Source organism: Bison bison, unplaced genomic scaffold (genome assembly GCF_000754665.1).
Source record: "Bison bison bison isolate TAMUID 2011002044 unplaced genomic scaffold, Bison_UMD1.0 scf7180017864370, whole genome shotgun sequence".
NCBI lineage: Eukaryota > Metazoa > Chordata > Mammalia > Artiodactyla > Bovidae > Bison > Bison bison.
The window spans coordinates 5,954,876-5,980,628 of NW_011494942.1; the positions used below are offsets into that span (position 1 = coordinate 5,954,876).

At 39.3% G+C, this 25,753-nt stretch overlaps 1 protein-coding gene across 3 annotated transcripts in view; it reads left to right on the plus strand.

Moving 5' to 3' along the window:
* SLCO1C1 (solute carrier organic anion transporter family, member 1C1) overlaps positions 1-25,753 on the plus strand; it is a 70,162-nt gene that overhangs the window by 21,689 nt on the left and 22,720 nt on the right. For 2 of the 3 annotated variants that reach the window (XM_010855929.1, XM_010855928.1), the window contains exons 4-8: positions 4,415-4,539; positions 9,248-9,394; positions 11,582-11,680; positions 15,393-15,638; positions 16,802-16,966. In XM_010855929.1, coding sequence (XP_010854231.1) covers positions 4,415-4,539; positions 9,248-9,394; positions 11,582-11,680; positions 15,393-15,638; positions 16,802-16,966 — 782 coding nt within the window. The remainder of the gene's footprint in view (positions 1-4,414; positions 4,540-9,247; positions 9,395-11,581; positions 11,681-15,392; positions 15,639-16,801; positions 16,967-25,753) is intronic. The other variant, XM_010855930.1, reaches the window with a different exon arrangement.

A 25,753-nucleotide genomic window follows, 5' to 3' on the forward strand; every position in this document is an offset into this window, starting at 1 on the left:
TATATATAATAATTAGTATAATTATTATAATAATTTCTTTTCAACTTTTCACAGCATTAGTCAAGTTGGACACTTGCTCAAAATGTTAATTTTTGTTCCTTCAATGATGACTATACTCTGCTTGGCAGAAATTCCCTTGATGGCAATAAAACATAATATTAATTATAGATATCAATTGTTAAGGGCCTACTCCCAACAGACTATGTTCAGTTTTATGTGTGTTAGCTTATCTGACTCATGAATTTGATAAATATATATTGATCACTGTTCTAGGTAACAGGAATAGAATAGCAACAAAAACCTCTGCTGTCATGGATCTATTTAGAAAGAGATAGGGAGTAAACAGACAGATAAATAATGACATATGCTGGAAATGTTAAGTGCCATAGAGAAAAATAACCCAGGGAAGACACATAAGAGTATGTGAGGGGTTGCAGTTTAAAGCAGCGTTGTCAGGGGATGATTTACCAAGATGATGACTTTTCAGAAAGGCTGAAAGAGATGAGTGCCACATAGACATCTGGGGAAGAAGATTCCAAGCTAGATGAACAGTGAATGTTTCTATAGCAGGAAGATGGAGTCAGGCATGATGTTTGCTGCAGGGATGAGCAAGAGGAAAGTGGAGTAGTGGTGGGGGGGCGGTGGGTGGTATAGAAGGAGACTTCAAGTTGATTCTCAAACCGTGACAGACATTTAAATTGCCTGACGCTCTTGGTAAAATGTAGATTCTGAGTCATTAGCTCTGGGTGAGTGGTTGAAATTCAGCTGGGGCTACACCTCTACAGACCTCACGACACAGGTAGTAAGTCATCAATTATTGCAAGGACCATACCTTCTCAGAATGGGATGAGAAGCCAGGCGAGAGATTTGAGCAGAATGACACAATCTGACATATTTTTTAAAGATCTAGTGCCTACTGCTCAGGAAAATAACTCTGGTGGGGCCAATGTGAGAGCAAAGGGACTATTTAGGAGCCACTCTGCAACTTCATGAATCGGAATCAAGAGCGTGTCAGTGGGGGTTGAAGCTAGGACAGAACTAAAATCCCAGATTTAAAAGATTTTAAACCTGTATGCAGGTAGGAAACAACAGTTAGAACTGGACATGGAACAACAGACTGGTTCCAAATAGGAAAAGGAGTACATCAAGGCTGTATATTGTCATCCTGCTTATTTAACTTATATGCAGAGTACATCATGAGAAACTCTGGGCTGGAGGAAGCACAAGCTGAAATTAAGATTGCTGGGAGAAATATCAATAACCAAAGATATGCAGATGACACCACCCTTATGGCAGAAAGTGAAGAACTAAAGAGCTTCTTGATGAAAGTGAAAGAGGAGAGTCAAAAATTGACTTAAAGTTCAACATTCAGAAAACTAAGATCATGGCATCTTAGTTTTCTGAATGTTAGATCCGGTCCCATCATTTCATGGCAAATAGATGGGGAAACAGTGGAAACAGTGGCTGACTTTATTTTTCTGGGCTCCAAAATCACTGCAGATGGTGACTGCAGTCATGAAATTAAAAGACACTTACTCCTTGGAAGGAAAGTTATGACCAACCTAGACAGCGTATTAAAAAGCAGAGCCATCATTTTGCCAACAAAGACCCATACAGTCAAAGCTATGGTTTTTCAGTAGGCATGTATGGATGTGAGAGTTGGACTATAAAGAGGGCTGAGCACAGAAGAATTGATGCTTTTGAACTGTGGTATTGGAGAAGACTCTTGAGAGTCCCTTGGACTGCAAGGAGATCCAAATAGTCCATCCTAGGGGAAATCAGTCCTGGGTGTTCATTGGAAGGACTGATGTTAAAGCTGAAACTTCAGTATTTTGGCCACCTGATGCGAAGACCTGACTTATTTGAAAGACTCTGATGTTGTGAAAGATTGAAGGCAGGAGGAGAAGGGGACAACAGAGGATGAGATGGTTAGGTGGCATCACCGACTCAATGGACATGAGTTTGGGTAAACTCCGGGAGTTAGTGATGTACAGGGAGGCCTGGAGTGCTGTGTTTCATGGGGACGCAATGAGTTGGACACAACTGAGTGACTGAACTGTACTGAACTGAATACCACTGGCCCCCTGTTCAAACACTTCTTTGTTTCCTTATACAATAGAGCCTAAATAAGCACAGACCACATCTATAGCCCCCATCTTATAACTAAGAAAACTGAAATTTGAAAAGGTTGTCATTATAGTATTTAGTGACAAAAGTGGCACTTACATAAAATTCTATTTATTCACGATCTAAATAATTTTAGATGCAGCACTTGCCTTCTGATAGATTAAACAGAAAGCTCAAATAACTAAAAACTTTCAAATTACTACCTAATTGCTATTAATAGTCATTTTAAGAGCATTTAGGTTTTATATTGGGTTAGTCAAAAAGTCCACTAGGGTTTTTCCGTAACCATCTCACGGAAAATCTAAAATGAACTTTTGGTCAACCCAATAATAATCCCTGGTATCTCTGGAATTCTATTAAAGAAAGAAAATTATATTTACCATGATTTTAATGCTAAATCTTCTCCTCTGTAGCTAATAATCTTTAAAATTTTTTCTCATTAAGTAGTTCTTTTTTTAAAAATTTTTCTAAGGTTTATTATAAAAATATTCAGACATATAAAAAATAACTTAGAAGAAGTGCACAGGAACATCCATACACCCAACACCTCAGATGTTACTTATCTTTGTAACTTAGGAAACCTATTTTGGTCAAGGATTCATTTGATACTATGAACCTCTTCCCTTAAATACATATATACAAAAATATTTTTATTTTTCCAATGGGGTTCATAGACCCATTGACGTGTAGGTTATGCACCACTGATATGCGCTGTATGCTTAGTCACTCAGTCATATCCAACTTTTTGTGACCCCATGGACTGTAGCCCACCAGGCTTCTCTGTCCACGGGATTCTCCAGGCAAGAATACTGGAGTGGATTGCCATGCCCGCCTCTAGCAGATTTTCCAAACCCAGGGATCGAACCAAGGTCTCCCGCATTGCAGATGGATTCTTTACCATCTGAACCACCAGGGAAGCCCTGATATAAGATAAGCCATTTACCAATCTGAATATGTTAACAAGTCAATACATCTTGACCTTATTGTGTTAAATAGCTTTAAACTATTATTATTTTAAACATTACTATGATGATTAGCCTTTAGTCACATAATGCCTGAACAAAATGAGAATCAAGGTGATGTGATTCCTTTCATAAGTTACCTTTGCCCTCAACGGTGCTTGTGGAGCAGAAAAATTGACTTCTGAAGGGTAATCTGAGAAGGAGTATGGTGCTATGACAAACCTAGATAGCATATGAAAAAGCAGAGACATCACTTTGCCAACAAAGGCCCATATAGTCAAAGCTATGGGCCTTTTCAGTAGTCATGTATGGATGTAAGAGTTGGACCACAAGGAAGGCTGAGCGCCGAGGAATTGATGCTTCTGAATTGTGGTGCTGGAGAAGACTCCTGAGAGTCCCTTGGACTGTAAGAAGATCAAACCAGTCAATCCTAAAGGAAATCAACCCTGGATATTCACTGGAAGGACTGATGCTGAAGTTGAAGCTCCAGTACTTTGTCCATCTAATGAGAAGAGCTGACTCACTGGAAAAGACTCTGATGCTGGGAAAGTTTGAAGGCAAAGGAGGAGAGGGTGGTAGAGGATGAGATGGTCAGATAGCATCACTGAGTCAATGGACATGAAGTTGAGCAAACTCCAGGAGACAGTGAAGGATAGGAAAGCATAGCATGCTACAGTCCATGAGATTGCAAAGAGTTGGACACAACTTAGCAACTGAACAAAAGCAACAATGGTGCTGGGGAGCTGTAGATGGAATGATCACAGTCCTACCATCTGGCATTGGCTCCTCAATCCAGCTGCCACAGTAACCTTATAAACAGAGAACATTAGAAATAACTTAGAGCCAGATTAATAAAATGGAGAATAGGATACTGTCTGGATAAGGGGTTCAAAAAGCCCAAGTATCATTCTCAGTTCTCTAGAATCAACATTCAGGTGTTCTACTAAATTTACAACTCCAAGTACAGTGTATCAATAGACATAATTGTTAAATTATTGTTTTCAGAGATAAGCATGATGTTATGGAATGTTTGATATTTTTTCACCAACAGAGTAGGTGATTTATAGTTATTATTTTATATTAAAATGAGCCTCTCTAAATTATTATTTTATTGTCTTTCATGACACTGGGCAGTTGATATAGTGTAATATATGTGAAGCAGATATTCTAGCAGTCTCTTCAGAAAAATGTACTGTTAACTGCTGGTTTGATTTAGTGATATAGATTCAGAGAGAGCTGTAGATTCAAACAGGTGTCCTAGTGAGTCAAGTAGTATATTTATAATATTTTTCGTATGATGCTAAGCAAATGTTCTTTTTATGCAGCTACAAATATGAAAGGTATTCTCCTGTCTCCAATTCCACTCTCAGCATCTCTCCATGTCTCCTGGATTCAAACAATTCGTTACCAATTCCAGTTGTGGAAAAATCACAATCCAAAATAAATAATGGTAAGATGATTATTTTTTACTTAAGTAAACAAGTTCTTTTTAAAGTCTCTATAGATGATTTAGCATATGGTATATGACTTTTGCTGTCAAAAGCTTTACTACTTAAATTGAGATATTATAGTGCCATTAAAAAAATCATAGAATATAAAGCTGAAGCTCCAATACTTTGGCCCCCTGATGTGAAGAGTCAACTCATTGGAAAAGACCCTGATGCTAAGGAAAAATTGAGGGCAGGAGAAAGGTGGTTGGATGGCACCATCAACTCAATGGACATGAGTCTGAGCAAACCCTGGGAGATAGTGAAGGCCAGGGAAGACTGGTATGCTGCAATTCATAGCATCGCAAAAAATTAGACACAACTTAGTGACTGAACAACAAAAACAAAAGCAGTATATGATGAGATCTTAAGAAAATACTCAGAAAATCAAATATTATGGAAAGATGGTGCATTAATTGCTGGTGACTGGGAAAGTTTACAGCAGTTCTAAATAATGTGTACTGTGAAACAAGGTAAAACAAGTTTAACATGTACAAATCTCATATAAAGTAAATTTATTTTCTCCCCAAATACAGTTTAATTTTTGTGTTCAGCCCCTTTTCATCAAAATGGCAAATACGTGATGTCAATGTGTCCCTAATCTCTACCCACATTCCCAGGGGTAGCTTACATTCTAAGGAGCTTACATAATGGTAAAGGGGGAAATTGTGGGAGGGGAGGTCTTGATGTTATCAGTCCTCTGTCAGCCTAAATATTTAAAATCCTTCTGGCCACAGTGTTTGTTCATGCACGTCATCTTGGGGTCATCTTATGTCCACATTCATGTCCTTTATAGCATAGCAGCTCCCTTTGATACAAAAGTGACCATCATGGAAACGTGAAAATAATTCTACTTTCCACACAAGATAGGATTCGGGGAATTTTGTTAGCATATCCAGAGTTCCACGTGGCTGACCCACATTGCACAGCAAGGCTATGTGTGGGCCATGCTTGGGAGCATGGGAACCATCTCTTCTGTGTTATTCTAGGCACTGGAAGCCCTATGAAGAGGCAGGGGCAAGGATGCTTAACAATACTGTATTTTGTCCTTGGGATCTTGCTACCTCCCTGGCTCTACCTGGCCATGTAGCACGGTTTTCCTCATTCATCGAGTCCATGAATCTACCCACAGGTCGTTGCCATGTCTCTGGAATGCTGCACTGGTAGACACTCAAATCCTCTCTCCCCACAGACTTTCAGTATCAATAGGCTCAACCCTTCCTCTCCACTACCCTCATCTCTCTCCTACTCCTAGGCTGCGGTCCACTTCTATAGAGGCAGTGTGGAAGCCCTTCTTTTATATACTTGCTATCCATCTAAATCTTTAATCTACACCATGAAACCTTTTCACTCCCCTGACATCCTCATTGATGCTTTCTTTTGAGATGTCCTTTTCCCGGCCAATGACCCTGACTCTGAATGAGTCAGACTCAGAGAGGCCTGACTGAATGAAAGCAAGGAGAGCAGAATTAAAAGAAATACTGAAATATGAGAAGAAAAATGGGGGTGGTCATATACATGTAAAAGGTTTATCCTATCTTGCTGTATGAAAAGAAGGCATTCTAGAAGAAAAGGAAAGCATGAAAGAAGGCAATAGATACATTCAGGAGAACATATATAAATCAATGAATGAGAACAGAGGGATTGTTTATTTAAGAATATAATGGACATTTGAACCATAAAACAGGCTAAATGCCAAATAATTAATGCTTTTGAACTCTCGTGCTGGAGAAGACTCTTGAGAGTCCATTGGACAGCAAGGTGATCAAACCAGTCAATTCTAAAAGATATCAACCCTGAATGTTCACTGGAAGAACTGATGCTGAAGCTGAAGCTCCAATACTTTGCCCACCTGATGAGAAGAAATGACTCATTGGAAAAGACTTAATGCTGGGAAAGATTGAGGGCAAGAGAAGAAGGGGGCAAAAGAGGATAAGATGGCATCACCGACTCAGGGGACATGAGTTTGAGCAAACTCTGGGAGATAATGTAGGAAAGGGAAGCCTGGCATGCTGCAGTCCACAGGATTGCAGAGTCAGACATGACTTAGCCACTGAACAACAAATGTTTAATTCAGTTTAATTCAGATCCACACAAAGAAGCAAGGAGACAGACTAAAGGATTTAGACTTTGGTCTGTAAAATAATGTAGTCATTGAAGATATTTTGGGTTTGGTTTTGACAATCAAGAGAGAGACATGTTATAAATGACAATGCGTGTGTGTTTGTGTGCTATTGTTTTTGACTCTTTGTGACTTCATGGACTGTAGTCAGCCAGGATCCTCTGTCCTTGGAATTTTCCAGGCAAGAATACTGGAGTGGTCTTCCATTTGCTTTTCCAGGGGATCTTCCTGAAAAGCAATCAAACCCGCATCTCTTGTGTCACCTGCATTGGCAAGCAGTTTCTCTATCATTGTGCCATCCTGGAAGCCCATAAATGACAATACAACTAATTTTAAACCTTTCATATTAAAAAGAGAAATGTAGGGTTTAGGGATTGGGGATGAAGTTTTTTAACGTAAAGATACAAATTATTAGGAAGGTACAGAATATAAGACTCATAAATCAATGATTTTCTTTCCTTTAAATGAAATCCTGTTCACTTAAAGTCATAGATATAACCCTAAAGGGGTTAGTGGGGCAAACAGAGGACTCATCTCAAAAATGCTTTGCATGCAAACCCCATTTCCTCCAAATATTTTAGAGCAGAACTGTCTACCAGAACTTCAGTAATGATGGGAATGTTCTATATCTATAGTGTCCACTGGTGGCTCAGACAGTAAAGAATCTGCCTGCACTGCAGGAGACCCAGGTTCGATCCCTGGGTCAGCAAGATCCCCCAGAGGAGGGCATGGCTACCCACTCCAGTATTGTTGCCTGGAGAATCCCATGGACAGAGGAGCCTGACAGGCTACAGCTCATCGGGTTGCAAAGAGTTGGACACAACTGAGTGACCAACACATACACACACATAGTAGCTATTAGCCCCATGTGACTATTGAGTACTTATAGCCAGTGAGACTGAGGAATTGAATTTTTAATTTCATGTAATTTTAATTAATAAATTCCAGGGGCCACATGTGACTTGTGGCCACTGTATCAGCAATAGCAGAATACCCCAAAGTCAGGGCTGAAATTGACACTGGACTCAATCTTGAAAAAGGAGTCCCTTTGTATCTTGGGGAATGAAATAAAAATCCAGAGAAGTTAAGTGAAATATTCCTGGTCACTTGGCTACATTTCTAGGAGAGGCAAAATCAGAACTAAACGTCACATGATTGCACAGTAATCTTTTCTGTCACAAAGTCTGGTCATCCAGACAAAAGCATTCCCAGTTCTTAATAACACACACTTCACTTTCAAAAATTACTAGAAGAGAAAGTATCTCCTACCTCACAAGTTTCTTAGGATAATTCAATTTGAAAATGTCTGCAAACCACTTAACTCAGTGCTTGCCAGAAAGGGAGCTTCCAGAAGTGGTGATTGTTGGAGGTAGTTAATATTGTCACTTTTGTTAAAGTCACCTGCTGCTAAGTCGCTTCAGTCCTGTCCGACTCTGTGCAACCCCATAGACGGCAGCCCACCAGGCTCCCCCGTCCCTGGGATTCTCCAGGCAAGAACACTGGAGTGGGTTGCCATTTCCTTCTCCAGTGCATGAAAGTGAAAAGTGAAAGTGAAGTCGCTCTGTCGTGTCCGACTCTTAGCGACCCCATGGACTGCAGCCTACCAGGCTCCTCCGTCCGTGGGATCTTCCAGGCAAGAGTACTGGAGTGGGGTGCCATTGCCTTAGCTGTATTTAATTATAATATGGAAAGTAATTATTCCACTTCACATGATCATATTGACATGACTTTTATGAAAACATTTAAACATTTTTAGCTTTGAATTTCCATCAGAAGCTTCTCTTTTTTTGGAATCGTTATACCACTAAAGCATGGAAGTGTCAGTCCCTCAGTCATATCTGACTCTTTGCAACCCCATGGACTGTAGCCTTCCAGACTCCACTGTGCATGAAATTCTCCAAGCAAGGATACTGGAGTGGAGAGCCATTCCCTACACCAGGGCATCTTCCAGACTCAGGGATTGAACCTGGGTCTCCTGCATTGCATTGCAGGCAGATCCCTTACTATCTGAACCACCAAGTATGGTTTTTAAGTTTTATATGAATTTGTTTCTGAAATGTGAGCCCTTAACATGTCTGTTCACTATCAAAACAATTTTAGTTGTAGGCAATGCTGCTAAAATTTGAAGTATAACCCATATAAAATTTGAAATTCAGATAAACCTTGGTCACCAATAAAATTGCAAGTGACTTCTGTTGCAAAATAGAAAGCTTAAAGATAAGGCAAGAAAAGCATTTGTTCAAATTTTTCTATTTTTGTCCCAGATTGGATACTGTATGTTACTGAAGTGTAGGAATTCAAGTAATTCAGTAGAAATATGAAATAAAAAGAAAGAAAATAAGAAATGAGGAGAATAATATATTTCCTTGGTCAGTTTCTAGGGATTTACACTACCTAAAATATCTTGCTCGAACTCCTATCAATCGATTTATTGCTGATTTCACTTCTGCATTCTCATGCATCTTTAGGACAACTAGTAGATATGCAGAATAAATGTTTAACTTTAATAGTGATTGAATTTCAATCCTCTTGTTTGCTTTCCTTTTAAGAATGTCAAATTGATGCCAGCTCCTCCATGTGGGTTTATGTCTTCCTGGGAAACCTTCTTCGTGGATTTGGAGAAACTCCCATTCAGCCTCTAGGCATTGCCTACCTTGATGATTTTGCTAGCCAGGACAACGCGGCTTTCTATATTGGTAATTCCCACGTCATTCATCTCCCTGGGGTGCAGGATACCTGGTTTTCTCAACTCTATTCTCAACTAAATAGGATGTGGAAGGTTTTATATTTCATATCTAACTCCTATTCAGTTCATACTTTTCTGAAGTTTACACTGAGGATTTGGATAGTGAAGAAACTTCAGTTAAAAGGACCTATTGCATTAGGGAAAGAATATCAGATTAAAAGAAATTATCTGTTATGTATGACCTGTATCTTTATGGAAACAGAAGAAGGACAAGAGCCAGGCCTGAGCCACTCTTTTCTAGAATAGGTCCCAGTGCAAAGAATAGTGGCTAAAATCACAAAAACAAAAATAGGTGTGTTTAGTCATTCAGTCATGCCCAACTTTTTCCACCCCATGGACTATACCCAGCCAGACTCCTCTGTCTTGGGCTTTTTCAGACAAGAATACTGGAATGGGTTGTCATTTCCTCCTCCAGGGGATCTTCCTGACCCAAAACAAAAATATAGCAATTCCAAAGCCAGGTGAATCAAAGCAGCTTTTGAGTGCCTCTTATGTTCTAGAAGCTAAAATTTGTTCTCTGTTTCATACATTAGTCTTGGTTTCTGGGGGTTCTGATCTTCTGAGGGTTTCACCTTCAGAGACAGAAGGACAAGATTTAAATTCATTAAGGCAGTGGTGGGGGGGCAGGTGGCACTGTGCCTGAATGGAGAAGCTTGGTGGGCCCCAGTCCATGGGGTCGCAAAGAGTCAGACATGATGAGCGATTTCACTCACTTAACTATATAGCTAGGTATAGTTCTGTCCTGGCTAGTCACATGGAATTCCAGAGGGTTCTGATGACAGCCAAGCATGCTGTATGTAGTTAAAAACAGGGCACCTGTTCTAATGGGATGCTGCAGCACAGATCAGGATGTAGAACAGAAGCTCCATCACATGTGCTAGGCCATTACTCTGGGGACCAGAAGAAAGATTGTAGCCAGGAGATGCATATAGGTGTCATCGTGTCCCTGTCCTGTCCAGGAGCTCAGAGGCTGCCCTTCTCCTTTTCCTCTTTTCTATTCTGTAAAAGATCTGGTATGAATTTCCCAGGTCGTTCAGTGTTAAGGAATTTGCTTGCCAATGCAGGAGCCACAGGTGATGTGGGTTCGATCCCAGGTTCAGGAACATTCTCTGCAGGAGGAAAGGGCAACCCACTCCAGTATTTTTGCATGGGAAATCCTATGAACAGAGAAGCCTGGGTGGGCTACAGTCCACGGGGTCATAAAAGAGTTGGATATGACTTAGTGACTGAACAACAATAACAACAAAACTGAGGTCTAGAAAGTTTAAGTGCCAAAGATCACAAGACTTGAGGACTCAGCACTTAGCTCAGATGTGGTTCTTCTTCCACTGCGCAGTGTGACACTTTGGGGACCCGCTGCTCAGCTGGACTGTTTGATATGTCCTTCCTCCACCTACAGCCCATGGGGTCACAGAAAGTCAGACACTATTGAGCATACATGCCTACATGCAACTGCTATTTACTCCTCCAGTTAATCTCCCAGGGATACGTGCAATATGGTCTGTGATGAAATAAAAGGCAGATGGGTGATATTTTGCAAGGAAGAGCAGACTTTCTGGTTACTAGAAATTATGTCATTGAGGAGATCTGCTGTAGCTACCTGGAGCTGCCCAGGTGGGTGCAGAGTGCACCTCTCCCCTCTCTCAAGTCAAGCTCCTTTGCTTGAGCTGCATAGTTACTGTGTTCACAGGTGGTCCCCTGGAAGCTCTAAACACAAGCTCTTTCCCATTAAGATGGAAGAAATCAATTTTAATATCGAAACAAGTCTTATGGTCAATTAAACAACTGACCATAAAAGGTTTTCAAAAGACTGTCAGAACAGTATAATTCTGATTTTTATCACTAGGGGGAATCCAGTCCTAGGGAGTAAAATTTGTTCCATTTGCCAAAATTAGCTGAGTCTTAGTGTTATTTTCTTACTAAAAGGTATTAATGCGTTAAAGATGCTTATTCTTCTTCCAACACTGAGAAGAAGTTATTTCCAGATTCAGTGAGGTTGAAAAGTTGACAAATTAAGCACACTTAAGGGAAGAGTTAATGAAATATTTTCAGTGACTAACTGGATCTCATGCATGTTTCCTGTTTAAAATTTTATTAATTTGCAAGAGCAAAGAAATGGTGCTTTTGTGTTTTGCAGGATGTGTGCAGACGGTTGCAATTATAGGACCAATCTTTGGCTTCCTGTTAGGCTCGTTATGTGCCAAACTGTATGTTGACATTGGCTTTGTAAATCTAGGTAAGGACGTTTATTTCTATTGATTCATTTATTTTAGTTACTGTAATTTTTAATGGGGATAGTGTCCAAAATATCAAATTGTCTTTTTACAAAATGATAGGATGGTAGTCTTTCATAAAATGAAAATAACCCTTGAAAACTTATTACTTATACAATTATCACACACATTAATAAGTGGAACATGAAAAATAGGTGGTGATTATAACCAGATGACCCAGTTTGTTAATCAGTTGTATCATTTTCCACTTCTGGTTTCCCAGTTTAAAGGCATTCAAGCTTAGTTAAGACTAACAACTGTGGCTTCTTGTTGGTTTCAGGTGAATCAACATTTGCTACAGTCACATCAATTAATAATGTATTTCTGGACTTTCCATAAAGGCCAAGGATTGAAAGTCTCTGGCAACTAAAATTCCTTTCTTTAATGTACAAGTCTTTTTTAGTTGAAGGAACTCTATAGTGAGACTAACTTTCCTTCTGGAGGAATGCTTGTGGAGGGAATAAATGAGGACTTCATCTCTCCATAGCTGTTCATTTGTTTCTTTCAAGATGTAGGCCCTAGATATAGATAGAAATTATCTGTTTTTCTGAAGAATTCCTAGAAAGCAGTTAAAAACAAGAAAACAAATTTTATTTTTTAAAATTTTGGAATTGCCTTGTCACTAGTGTGTGTCACAAATGATTATTATGTGTTACAATAGAATGCAAAACACTTGCGCTAGCTGTTCTTTTTTAATCAAATAACCAGAATAGGCCTTCCAGAAATTTTGTTTATTCATTTATTACTCCTCAAATTTATTTCATGTCTACTCTAACTCAAATGATGTTCTACCAAAGTGAGCAAAATACTTGATTCCTTGACTTCATGACGTTTAAAATCTGGTCATGGCGACTGATACAGATAAGAGAGTGTTGGCATGATGAGAGGTACAGAGGAAAATTGTGAAAAGGAAGCAATGAACATGCAGTGATAAACTAAATCAAACATTTTACTGAGTATAATGTAGTGCTGATCAAGCTTAATTGTCAAAGGATTCTCATAGAGGGTAGTAGAGTATAACAGTATGTTTTGTACGTTCTTATATATATATTTTTAAAAAGTTTATTTGCTTAAAATAGACTTGTCAATGCTTACACTTCAGTCAAATACGAAACAGTATCAAAAATTTTATAATGAATAAATATTGATATTTTAATTATTAAAACATATACAAATCTTGTATCAGACCTAGAATATCTCTGAAATATAACTAATCATCATTTAATAAATAACATTCTGAGTGGCTCAGATTAGATTTGGACGAGAGCATATAGGGTCTTTTTTTTTTTTCAGTAAAATCCTAGACATTCAATGTGTAAATCAGACAAAAATGCCACTCATGTGGAGAGGTAGCAGAAGGTTTTAAACCCTCCTAATCTTTCTCACATGTTGCTTTCCTCCTGTCATAGGTCCAGGGATCCCTCTGCAGAAGCCCAGAGCAGAGTGAGAACCCCTTCCAGACTCTGGATTCTATACATTTAATCTAAGGAATGAAAGAAATATTTGTGCTCTGAAGACATCTTCTTTCCTTTAATAAGCAAGATCATAATAATGTTCAGTTCAGTTCAGTCGCTCAGTCGTGTCTGACTCTTTGTGACCCCATGAACTGCAGCACGCCAGGCCTCCCTGTCCATCACCAATTCCTGGAGTTCACCCAAACCCACGTCCACTGAGTCAGTGATGCCATCCAACCATCTTATCCTCTGTCGTCCCCTTCTCCTCCTGCCCTCAATCTTTCCCAGCATCACGGTCTTTTCAAATGAGTCAGCTCTTCACATCAGGTGGCCAAAGTATTGGAGTTTCAACTTCAGCATCAATCCTTCCAATGAAAACTCAGGACTGATTTCCTTTAGGATGGACTGGTTGGATCTCCTTGCAGTCCAAGGGACTCTCAAGAGTCTTCTCCAATACCGCAGTCCAAAAGTATCAATTCTTTGGCACTCACCTTTCTTTATAGTCCAAATCTCACATCCATACATGACTACTGGAAAAACCATAGCCTTGACTAGACGGACCTTTGTTGACAAAGTAATGATTCTGCTTTTCAATATGCTGTCTAGGTTGGTCATAACTTTCCTTCCAAGGAGTAAGCGTCTTTTAATTTCATGGCTGCAGTCACCATCTGCAGTGATTTTGGAGCCCAGAAAAATAAAGTCAGCCACTGTTTCCCCATCTATTTGCCATGAAGTGATGGGACTGGATGCCATGATCTTAGTTTTCTGAATGTTGAGCTTTAAGCCAACTTTTCCACTTTCCTCTTTCACCTTCATCAAGAGGCTCTTTAGTTCTTCTTCACGTTCTGCCAGAAGGGTGGTGTCATCTGCATATCTGAGGTTATTGAGATTTCTTCCGGCAATCTTGATTGCAACCTGTGCTTCTTCCAGTCCAGCATTTCTCATGATGCACTCTGCATAGAAGTTAAATAAGCAGAGTGACAATATACAGCCTGATGTACTCCTTTTCCTATTTGGAACCAGTCTGTTGTTCCATGTCCAGTTCTAACTGATGCTTCCTGACTTGCATATAGGTTTCTCAAGAGGCAGGTCAGGTGGTCTGGTATTCCCCTCTCTTTCAGAATTTTGCACAGTTTATTGTGATCCACTCAGTCAAAGGCTTTGGCATAGTCAATAAAGCAGAAATAGATGTTTTTTCTGTAACTCTCTTGCTTTTTCGATGATCCAACCAATGTTGGCAATTTGATCTCTTGTTCCTTTGCCTTTTCTAAAACCAGCCTGAACATCTGGAAGTTCACAGTTCACATACTGTTGAAGCCTGGCTTGGAGAATTTTAAGCATTACTTCACTGGTGTGTGAGATGAGTGCAATTGTGAGGTAGTTTGAGCATTCTTTGGCATTGCCTTTCTTTGGGATTGGAATGAAAACTGACCTTTTTCAATCCTGTGGCCACTGCTGAGTTTTCCAAATTTGCTGGCATATTGAATGCAGAACTTTCACAGCAATATCTTTCAGGATTTGAAATAGCTCAACTGCAATTTCATCACCTCCACTAGCTCTGTTTGTAGTGATGCTTCCTAAGGCCCATTTGACTTCACATTCTGGCTCTAGGTGAGTGATCATACCATCGTGATTATCTTGGTCATGAAGATCTTTTTTGTACAGTTCTGCTTTGTATTCTTGCCACCTCTTCTTAATATCTTCTAATTCTGTTAGGTCCCTACCATTTCTGTCCTTTATTGAGCCCATCTTTGCATGAAATGTTCCCTTGGTATCTCTAATTTTCTTGACGAGATCTCTAGTCTTTCCCATTCTGTTGTTTTCCTCTATTTCTTTGCATTGATCTTGAGGAAGGATTTCTTATCTCTCCTTGCCAATCTTTGGAACTCTGCATTCAGATGCTTATATCTTTCCTTTTCTCCTTTGCTTTTCGCTTCTCTTCTTTTCACAGCTATTTGTAAGGTCTCCTCAGACAGCCATTTTGCTTTTTGCATTTCTTTTTCTTGGGGATGGTCTTGATTCCTGTCTCCTGTATGATGTCACGAACCCCTGTCCATAGTTCATCAGGCACATGTTCAGATTATAAAAAAAGTTGTCAGGTATGAATTATTATGTATTTTTATGATTGATAGAGCTAATGCTAGGATTTTTTTTTTAAGAGGCTTATTTAATACACTAGCTTTTCTGTATATGTTCTCTAGCCACTCTGTCTCTTTTTCAGATCATATAACCATCACCCCAAAGGACCCACAGTGGGTGGGTGCCTGGTGGCTTGGCTATCTGATAGCAGGAAGCATCACTCTTTTGGCAGCTGTGCCTTTCTGGTGTTTACCAAGGACTCTACCAAGACCCAGGAGCAGAGAGGACTCCAGTTCTTCCTCTGAGAAATCTAAGTTTATTATGGATGATCACACGGACTACCAAACACCTCCTGGAGAAAAAGCAAAAATCATGGAAATGGCAAGAGGTAAGCCCAATTCTCTTTGGTTGTGAAGCACTTTCCATATTTCTGTTGAAATTTTAGACGTGATCTATAAACAATATTTCTCTACTTCATGTGTTCAGAAAAAAAAATGAGAAACTGTACAGGAAGCAGGGCTTCTCATGTGGCACAGTGGTAAAGAATTTGTCTGCCAATGAAGGGGATGCAGGACACGTCAGAGTTCGATCCCTGGATCACTAAGCTCCCCTAGAGGCAGAAATGGCGACTCAGTCCAGTATTCTTGCCTGGGAAATTCCATGGACAGAGCCTGTTGGGCTACAGTCCATTAGGTTGCAAAGAGTTGGATGCAACTGAGCACAGGAAGCAGAAATGAAGATTATTAAAAGTCTTTGCTGCCATCCCCACCCTTATACCTCCTCTGTGTAGACCTTGCAAACAGCCCTCCTGGGAGGGTTGCTTCACGTTAGTCTGTGTGTTCAGAAAAGTGAACCTTCAGGGCTTGTGGCCATTTGACAGATTATATCCACCCACTGGAGAATGCGCACCACTGCATGTGTCCCACCAGTGATCAAAGGAGTGAGTGTAGGGCCAAAGGTCAGACATGTTCTAGTGAATTCCTTTCCTGTGGAAACGGGTGACCATGAGAAAGATTGGTCCCCTTCAACTGGCCCAACAATATTGACATTTACAGAAAATCTTCAAATTTCTATTTGGCTTGCATAAAAGGAAGAAGAGAGGATGCCAAAGCTCATTCTGTCAATAATTAAATGGAGAAAAGTTTCATATTCTCTTCTCTGCTTCCATGACCCAAGTTCAAAGGAGAGAGACCAGAAAACTCAGGTTTCTGATGTCCAGCCTATGACTTTCAGCTTGATGGGGAGGGAGTTTTCTTATACCTCATGTCTCGTACCACATCAAAGGAATCTGTTCTCATCTGACTGATTCTAATTTATAATCTAGATTTTATGCCCGTGGAAGTGAGCACCTGGGTCTGGATCTGAACCTGGCCAGATCTCAACTCTGTCTTTTGTCACTGGCTTAACATTCAGTGTGTGGGTATACCACTCTCTAAACGCTCCTGGGAACCAGGACAACAGGACTCAACCGTTCAGCTCTGAGGCTATGGCTGCATCTTCTGCCAAGTGTGACACTGTCTTTAATTACTCCATGCTATTTTTGTCTTATAGATTTTCTGCCATCACTGAAGAGTCTTTTTGGAAATCCAGTATACTTCTTATATTTGTGTGCAAGCACCGTTCAGTTCAATTCTTTATTTGGCATGGTAACTTACAAACCGAAGTACATTGAGCAACAGTATGGGCAGTCAGCCTCTAAGGCCAACTTTGTTATCGGTATGTTTCTCTGTACTTCCTGCTTTCCAATAGGTATTATGAACTCTGTGTCTTGTTGATCCTTAGTAGTTTTAAAAAGTTGTTCCGATATTTAGACTGAAAGCAATTTATGACATTTTAGAAAGTGAGTGAAAAAACCTAGCAGAGTAAGATATTTAGATAGTCTGTGGTACAACTTTTGTAGCAAAAATTATTTAGAACAGTGTGTGAGTGACCGTGCGCATACCATGTAGACTAAACATGCATTTTGTTAGGAGATTGTTAATACTGGCTATCTGTCTTTCAAGTGTAGCTGAAAACGGTGCCTCTTCTACCTGAAGAGTTTCTAGGATTACAAAAGGTGAGTATTCAAACAGGTTAGAAGGTATGCATTGCAAAACAAAGTTTGTATTTGCTCAGGATTGAAAGACTTCTCTAACTCCTGACATTTGGGGTTGTTTAAAAGGCCTGTGTTTCTAGCACAGCAGAACAACCATGTAAGAGGAAGATATTCCAAGGCAAAGAAAAATATGAAAAGATGAATGAAGAAGAACCAGAATCTCCAAATACATAACCACGGTCCTGCAAGCAACTGTATACTTTAAAACCTGGACTGTGTGCTTAGTTGTTCAGTTGTGTCTGACTCTGAGACCCTATGGACTGTTGTCCACCAAGCACCTCTGTCCACGGGGATTCTCCAGGCAAGAATATTGGAATGGGTTGCCGTGCCCTCCTCCAGGGGATCTTCCTAACCCAGGGATCAAACCCAGCTCTCCCACATTTCAGGTGGATTCTTTACCAGCTGAGCCAACAGGGATGCCCAAGAATACTGGAATGGGTAGCCTATCCCCTCTCCAGAAGATCTTCCTGACCCAGGAATCAAACTGGGGTCTTTGGCATTGCAGCTGGATTCTTTACCAGCTGAGCTACCAGGGAAGCCCCAAAGTCCATGAAGATGTCATTTAATGCTGCTGCTGCTAAGTCACTTCAGTTGTGTCCAACTCTGTGTGACCCCATTGGTGGCAGCCCACCAGGCTTCGCCGTCCCTGGGATTCTCTAGGCAAGAACACTGGAGTGGGTTGCCATTTCCTTCTCCAATGCATGAAACTGAAAAGTGAAAGTGAAGTTGCTCAGTCGTGTCCGACTCTTCGCAACCCCATGGACTGCAGCCTACCAGGCTCCTCCGTCCATGCAATTTTCCAGACAAGAGTACTGGAGTGGGGTGCCATCGCCTTCTCCACATTTAATGCTACTGTTTCATATTCTATCCCTTTGGACATGTTCTTTCATGATAGGAGATTCCAGTGGTTTCAAATCATTCCTTCATAAACATTTTAAATATTGCTCTATTCATCTATCTCTGAAACAAACCTGGGGAATGGGGAGTGAGGAAACAGCTAAGCATATAATATTTTAAGACATATAATTTTCCTGTAAAATCCTAAACAATGGACACTTAGCAGATGCAATTTTAATTGACTCTTTGGTCTGTTCTTCCCCTAAATTGTAACTGCTAAGGCTATATCATTGAGAGGCTTCCCAGATGGCACTAGTTGTAAAGAACCCATCTGCTGTTGCAGGAGACATAAGAGACATAGGTTCGATCCCTGGGTTGGGAAGATCCCCTCTAGAAGGAAAAGGCCATCCACTCCAGTATTCTTGCCTGGAGGATCCCATGGACAGCCTGGCAGGGTATAATCTACAGGGTTGCAAAGAGTCAAACATGACTAAGCAACTTAGCACATACCACTCAAGTTTTATGTTCAACATTAATTGGTTCAAACTAATTTTATTATTTAATGGTTGACCTGAAGAAATGTTTTTAGCATTTTTCAAACCCATATTCTACCCATGCCAATCAATGTATGGAATGAAAGTTTGAAACATTTAAAACTTTTATTTTAATATTTCTTTTGTTTATTGAGACATAACTTGCAAGCAGCAATTAAGTCTACAGATCTTAAATGTAAGCTCAGCTAGACAAATATTTACACAAAAATATGTGTGTAGTGATCATTATCCAGAACATGTAGCTCACTTTAGTATCCCAGTTGGTTCCATCAAACCTTCTTCTACCCAACATTCTTCTCCAAACTAATAACTATTCTGATGTCCACCATCATAGGTGAGTCTTGCCTGTTTCTGAACTTTATATAAATAGTATAATGAGCTATGTACTCCTTTGTGTCTAGGTTTTTTCCAATGGAAGTGAAGTCTACAAGATTCATTCATGTCATTGCATGCAGTGGTGGTTTGTTCTCACTGCTGTGCAATATCCCATTATATGAATATACCACAGTTTATTCATTTTCATGTTGGTGGATATTTGGGTTGTTTACTGCTTTGGCATTGCATGCTTGCTCAGTCATGTCCAACTCTTTGTGACCCCATGGACTGTAGCCCACCAGATTCCTCTGTCCATGGGATTTTCCAAACAAGAATACTGGAGTAAGTTGCCATGTCCTCCTCCAGGGGATCTTCCCAACCCAGGTACAAACCTGCATCTCCTGCATTGGCAGAAGGATTCTTTACCACTAAGCCACCTGGGAAGCCTTTTTACTGCTTTGGGCTATTCTAAATAACACTGCATGAACATTCCACATGCATTTTGGTAGACAGATTCAGTTCTTTGTCTTGGCTATATGTTGGAGTAGAATTGCTGGATCCTATGGCGTGTGTATGTTTTGATCTGGTAGATATTGCCAAAATATTTCATTAAAATGCTGTGCAAATGTTTACTCTCATTCGAAGTGTAAGAACACTCCAGTTGTTCCATATCCTTCTTTTGTCTGGTATTGTCAGTCTTTTTCATTGTAACCATTCTTATGGGGTCTGATTGTATCTTACTGTGGCTTAACCTGCTGACTAACAATACTGAGCGTGTTTTCCCAAGCTTATTGGTCATTTCAGCATTATATTTTGTTAACTCTGTTTGAGTGGCTTGCCCAATTTTACTGGATTTTTAGTCTTTTTCTTATTGATTTATAGGAGTTACTGTAGATTTTTCTTGATGCAAATTCTTTGTAAATTGCAAATACTTTCTCACAGACTTCAACCTTCCTTTTAACTCTTCTTAATTTTAATTAAGTCCAGTTTTAATCTTTTGCTTCTTCATTAGTGCTAGTTTGAGCCTGTTTTAGAAATATTTATCAAACCCCAAGGTTATGAAAAATAAAATTGCTCCTAGTAGATTGTTTTAACTTTCATGTTTATGTTATAATCCACTTGAAGTTATTTTTTGTATTATGTGAAGGAAGTCAGGGTTCACTTATCAAAATGAAGAGATTACCTTTTCCCCATGAATTGTAGTGAAGGAACACACCTTTAATACATGTTTATTTCTTATTATTCAATATGTGCATGATACATGACACATTTGATTTTGCTCTTACTACAATGATGAATAAATTTTTTTTACCATTTTCAAATTAAAAAGTTTATGTCATAAAGGAAAATTAAGGGCATTTGGGGGAAGGTACTTAGAATAGAAATGAAACTATATGTAATCTCATTCCTTTATTAAGTAGGTAATAAATGAAATATGCTTTGCCTATTAAATTTTTTAAGGGTAATTAGCACAGATGAAGAATGTAAGATTCTGAGATATTTAATGGCCTGCCCAATTTCATGCTTATATAGCATACATACATAATGATATAGCCAGGAATGAAACTATTTTATGCAGGTTTCTGAGTTGTATTTCCTCACTGGGCGTAATTATTTTTGGAAAACTTACAGGAAGAATCTGATTAATAATTATCTTTTGATCTATAGCTAGTTGATTTCTTTTAATCTATGACCCTATGGTGTATACTGAAATGGACTCTGATCCAAACAAACTCATCATCAGATTTTTTTGAGCCAACTAGCAAAGATTCGGAGAAGGCAATGGCACCCCACTCCAATACTCTTGCCTGGAAAATCCTATGGATGGAGAAGCCTGATAGGCTGCAGTCCATGGGGTCGCCAAGAATCGGACATGATTGAGCGACTTCACTTTCACTTTTCACTTTCATGCTTTGGAGAAGGAAATGGCAACCCATTCCAGTGTTCTTGCCTGGAGAATCCCAGGGGCGGGGGAGCCTGGTGGGCTGCCGTCTCTGGGATCGCACAGAGTCGGACACCTGAAGCAACTTAGCAGCAGCAGCAGCAGCAAAGGTTGCCTAGAACTCTAATTCCTCACATTTCTGACATATCTATAGATAATTCAGATACTTTTGTGAGAGATAAATAAAAATGTTTAGTAATTCCACATCCTTATAAATAGGATGGGCTTTCCTGGTAGCTCAGACTGTACAGAATTCGCCTGCAATGCAAAAGACCTGGGTTCAATTCCTGGGTTGGGAAGATCCCCTGGAGAAGGGAATCATTACCCACTCCAGTATTATAGCCTGGAGAATTCCATGGAGAGAGGAGCCTGGTGGGCTACAGCCCATGGGGTCACAAACAGTTGGACACAATTGAGCAGCTTTCACAGGGCATACCTGGTAGCTCAGCTGGTAAAGAATCCACCTGCAATGCAATTCCTGGGTTGAGAAGATCCATTGGAGAAGAGATAGGCTACCCACTCCAGTATTGTTAGGCTTCCCTGGTGGCTCAGAAGGGAATGGCTACTAACTCCAGTATTCTTGCCTGGAGAATCCCATAGACAGAGGAACTTGGTGAGCTACAGTCCATGGGATCTCAAAGAGTCAGACACAACTGAGCAACTAACATAAGCATGAGATAACTAGGATGATTTCCTGAGTGGTGTGATTTTACATTAGTAAGTATAGGATACAGCAGAGTGAGGGAAGTGGGTAAATTATTTGACATCCCTAACACTTATTTTAATGAGAATAGTGAAAAGAAATGCATCACTGGGTTAAAATAAAGATGAGAAAAGACATGTAAAATGGATTGGAAATGCACATAACTCTCATTCAACATATGCTTTCTCCCTTTCTTCATTTCTTTCCCACCCCTGGCTCTTTTCTCCTTCAGTTTTTTCCTTTGGGTTGTGGGAGAATGACCCTTTCTATGAAAAAATATGAGCAAGGCCCAAAGAAGACACATTTCCATTCTACTCTCAGAGAAAACATTTGATATGACATGGATGAAAGAACAAACAGAAATTTCTCTAAAGTGTTCAAGGGCCAACTGATCCAGTGACAATTTATTTTACTGTATGTGTTTTTATATGTTGGTCACATTCTTTCTAAAGTCTAGAAATAGTATTTCCTTATATTAATGACTTATTTTACAAATAAATGAAAGAAAGATAAAGATGTTTCAAATTCAGGGACTAGATAGTATATTGCAAAATGATTCTGCCTTTTTTTTAAATGGTATGAGCTTTAAAAAAATTTCCATTGCAACTTCTACTGAAAGAAATTTGACTAGCAGGTGAATCTTTCATTTAAGCCTTTTTTTTAATCACTGTGAAGTTACATGGACATGATCTCTTCTTCCTCTTCTTATAACTCAGACTGCAATTATTTAATTATTTTCTTAATTTCTTAAAATTTTTTATTAAATAAAATAGTAACTAGTAGACAAGATATAACAATACTGACTGTAATTGACAACAAATGATTATCATTCTCAGTTTTGGAGATGTTAAAAAAATAAGGAAAAATTAAAATAATCATTTGAGAAAAAATAATTATAATAGAAAGCTTTATTTTGTGGCTAAGCTAGAATAGCAAATTTGGAATAGTAATATTATGATGTGTTCTAGAAATAAGTAAAGTTACATTAAAAACTTGTGAGGTGATGGAAAACTATCTTAATTTGTGAGGAGGAAAAACTGTTATTATGCCCAAGAAGGAAGCCTAAGTTTACTTGTCTGCACCCAACAGGTACATTTTTACTTACATTTTTTTCTCTTTATAAAATTCAAATCTTAACATTTTGTCTTCTAATATTAGAGTAATATTGTGAAGGTCCATGATGTAACCAGAACTTTTACTTCACTGGGGAAAAATCTCTAAAAATATCCTAAAGTACTAAAGAGCCTTGTGATGAGGGTGAAGGAGGAGAGTAAAAAACATAGCTTAATACTAAATATTAAAAAAAGAAAAACTAAGAACATGGCATCCAGTCCCATCACTTCATAGCAAATAGAAAGGAAAAACATGGAAGCAGTGACAGATTTCCTCTTATTGGACTCTAAAATCACTGCAGATGGTGACTTCAGCCATGAAATTAGAAGATGATCACTTCTTGGCAGGAAAGCTATGACAAACCTATACAGTGTGTTAAAATGCAAAGGCATCACTTTGCCAACAAAGGCCCGTACAGTCAAGGCTATGGTCTTTCCAGTAGTCACGTACAAATGTGAGAGCTGGACAATAAAGAAGGAAGACTGCCAAAGAATTAATGTTTTTGAACTGTGGTGCTGGAGAAGACTCTTGAGAGTCTCTTGGAGAGCAAGGAGATCTCTTTGGAAGGACTGATGCTGAACCTCTAATGCTTTAGCTACCTGATGCGAACAACTGACTCATTAGGAAAGCCCCTGATGCTGAAAAAGATTGAAGACAGAAGAAAAGAGGGTGACAGAGAACAAAATGATTGAATGGCATCACCAATTCACTGGACATGAACTTGGGCAAACTCTGGTGAGGGACAGAGAAGCCTGGCATGCTGCAGTCCATGGGTTGCAAAGAGTCGGACACGACTTGGTGACTGAACAACAACAAGCTCAGCCTGCCTGATATTTGGATAAATATAAATGTTGAATTCAAGAGAAAATATATAAAATAAATTGAAACAAATTACAGATGCCAGCAATAAATTATGGCTAATATTTCCATCTGAAATATTCAGATGGTAAACGTTTTAAGAGCAGCACAGCTTATGATGTGAGTGGAAAAAGTGTGCAATGAAGAAATCAGACTGAAATTTCTACCTCATTAAATGGCTCAAAAATACCTAAGATGAAAGAAAAGAAGCTTTGGGAGGTGAGAAGCGCATCTCATCTGCTTTTCAGGAACTTTGCCACCAAACTGGCCCTGCATGGATGACGCACAGATCCTAGGGAACTTGAAAAGGAGAACCAAACTGACAATATATTTGAAAAGTCCTACTAATCTTTTTTTGAATCATGTTATAATTTAGTCATCCTGAAATTGAGAAAGATATTCTGGAGAAATAGCTTTTATGCACATTTTAATAAAAATCCACCTATGTAAGAAACAAAGGATTCTATCATGAGCATAGTTCTTCCCTTGAGGGTTTGATTGAAGGGTGAGAGGCATGAACAAACAAGCTAACAGGCAATTGTGATAAGTACCAAGGCTGCCTCTAGGACCCCACACAAGAGCTTCAGACTGAGGGAGAAAGGGGGTTCTGATGACCACGTCATGTGCCCTGGTATCAGATGCATCCTCTGGAGGCATGATATGGCTGGTAGAGGATGTGATGGGTGCTCTAATTAGGGGAAGGCCAGAGTACTTTGGTGGAGGAGGAAATGGCAACCTACTCCAGTATTCTTACCTGGGAAATCTCAGGAACAGAGGAGCCTGGTGGACTGCAATCAATAGTGTCACAAAGAGTCAGACACAACTGATCATGCATGCATGCAAAGTACTCTGGATGAACAAGCATAACCTTGGAGTCAGAATTATCTGGGAGATGATGCTATCTGAATTAAGAGCAAAAGGATAGGGAGGTGTTTAAAGAAGAATGCATGAGAACAGGGATGGAGATTGGGGAGGACACTGCGTCAGAGTTAGCAAATATTCTTGAGCAGAGAGACCTACAAGCAAGAGAACACATTAAATGCTCTGCAAGTGTCAAGAGAACACAAGCCTCTAAAAAAGAGGTCAGTCTAGAGAGGATATTCCTGATTATTAACAGTCTGTTCTGAGGGAGAAATATCCCTAGAATTCCTTTATTCCCAGGCTATTCTAAGCCAGATGGAGTACTGGAAAGTCAGTGGAATTTATTTAGCACAACATGTTGCTCAGGCCAAAGAGTGTATTTTGTGCCATTGCTTCTGATGTCCCAGGCAGGATGGGCACTTTACAAAATAAATTTCTTTTTTATTAAAGTACAGTTGATTTTTAATATTGTGTTTCACAGATTCTACAGCACAGAGATTCAGTTATACATTATATATATATATATATTCTTCAGATTCTCTTTCTGTATAGGTTATTATAAAATATTGAATATAGTTCCCTATGCTATACACTAGGTCCTTGATTATCTATTTTCTATATAGGAGTATGTATATGTTAATCCCAACCTCCTAATTTACACCCCCCCCACACTTTCCTTTTCCCTTTGGTAACCATAAATTTGTTTCTATGTCTGTGAGCTTGTTTTGGAAATAAGTTCATTTGTATATATTTTTTAAAATTCCATATACAAGTGATATTGAATGGGATTTATCTTTCTCTGGCTTACTTCATTTAGGGTGATAATCCCTAGGTCCATCCATGTTGCTGCAAATGGCGTTATTTTGTTCTTTTTTATGGTTGAATAATAGTATCTCATTTCATTCATGAGTAATTTCATTTCATTCATGAGTAGTAGTATTTCATGCTGGGAGAAATATCAATAACCTCAGATATGCAGATGACACCACCCTTATGGCAGAAAGTGAAGAGGAACTAAAGAGCTTCTTGATGAAAGTAAAAGAGGAGAGTGAAAAAGTTGGCTTAAAGCTCAACATTCAGAAAACTAAGATCATGGCATCCAGTCCCATCACTCCATGGCAAATAGATGGGAAACAGTGGCTGACTTTATTTTTCTGGGCTCCAAAATCACTGCAGATGGTGACTGCAGCCATGAAATTAAAAGACGCTTACTCCTTGGAAGGAA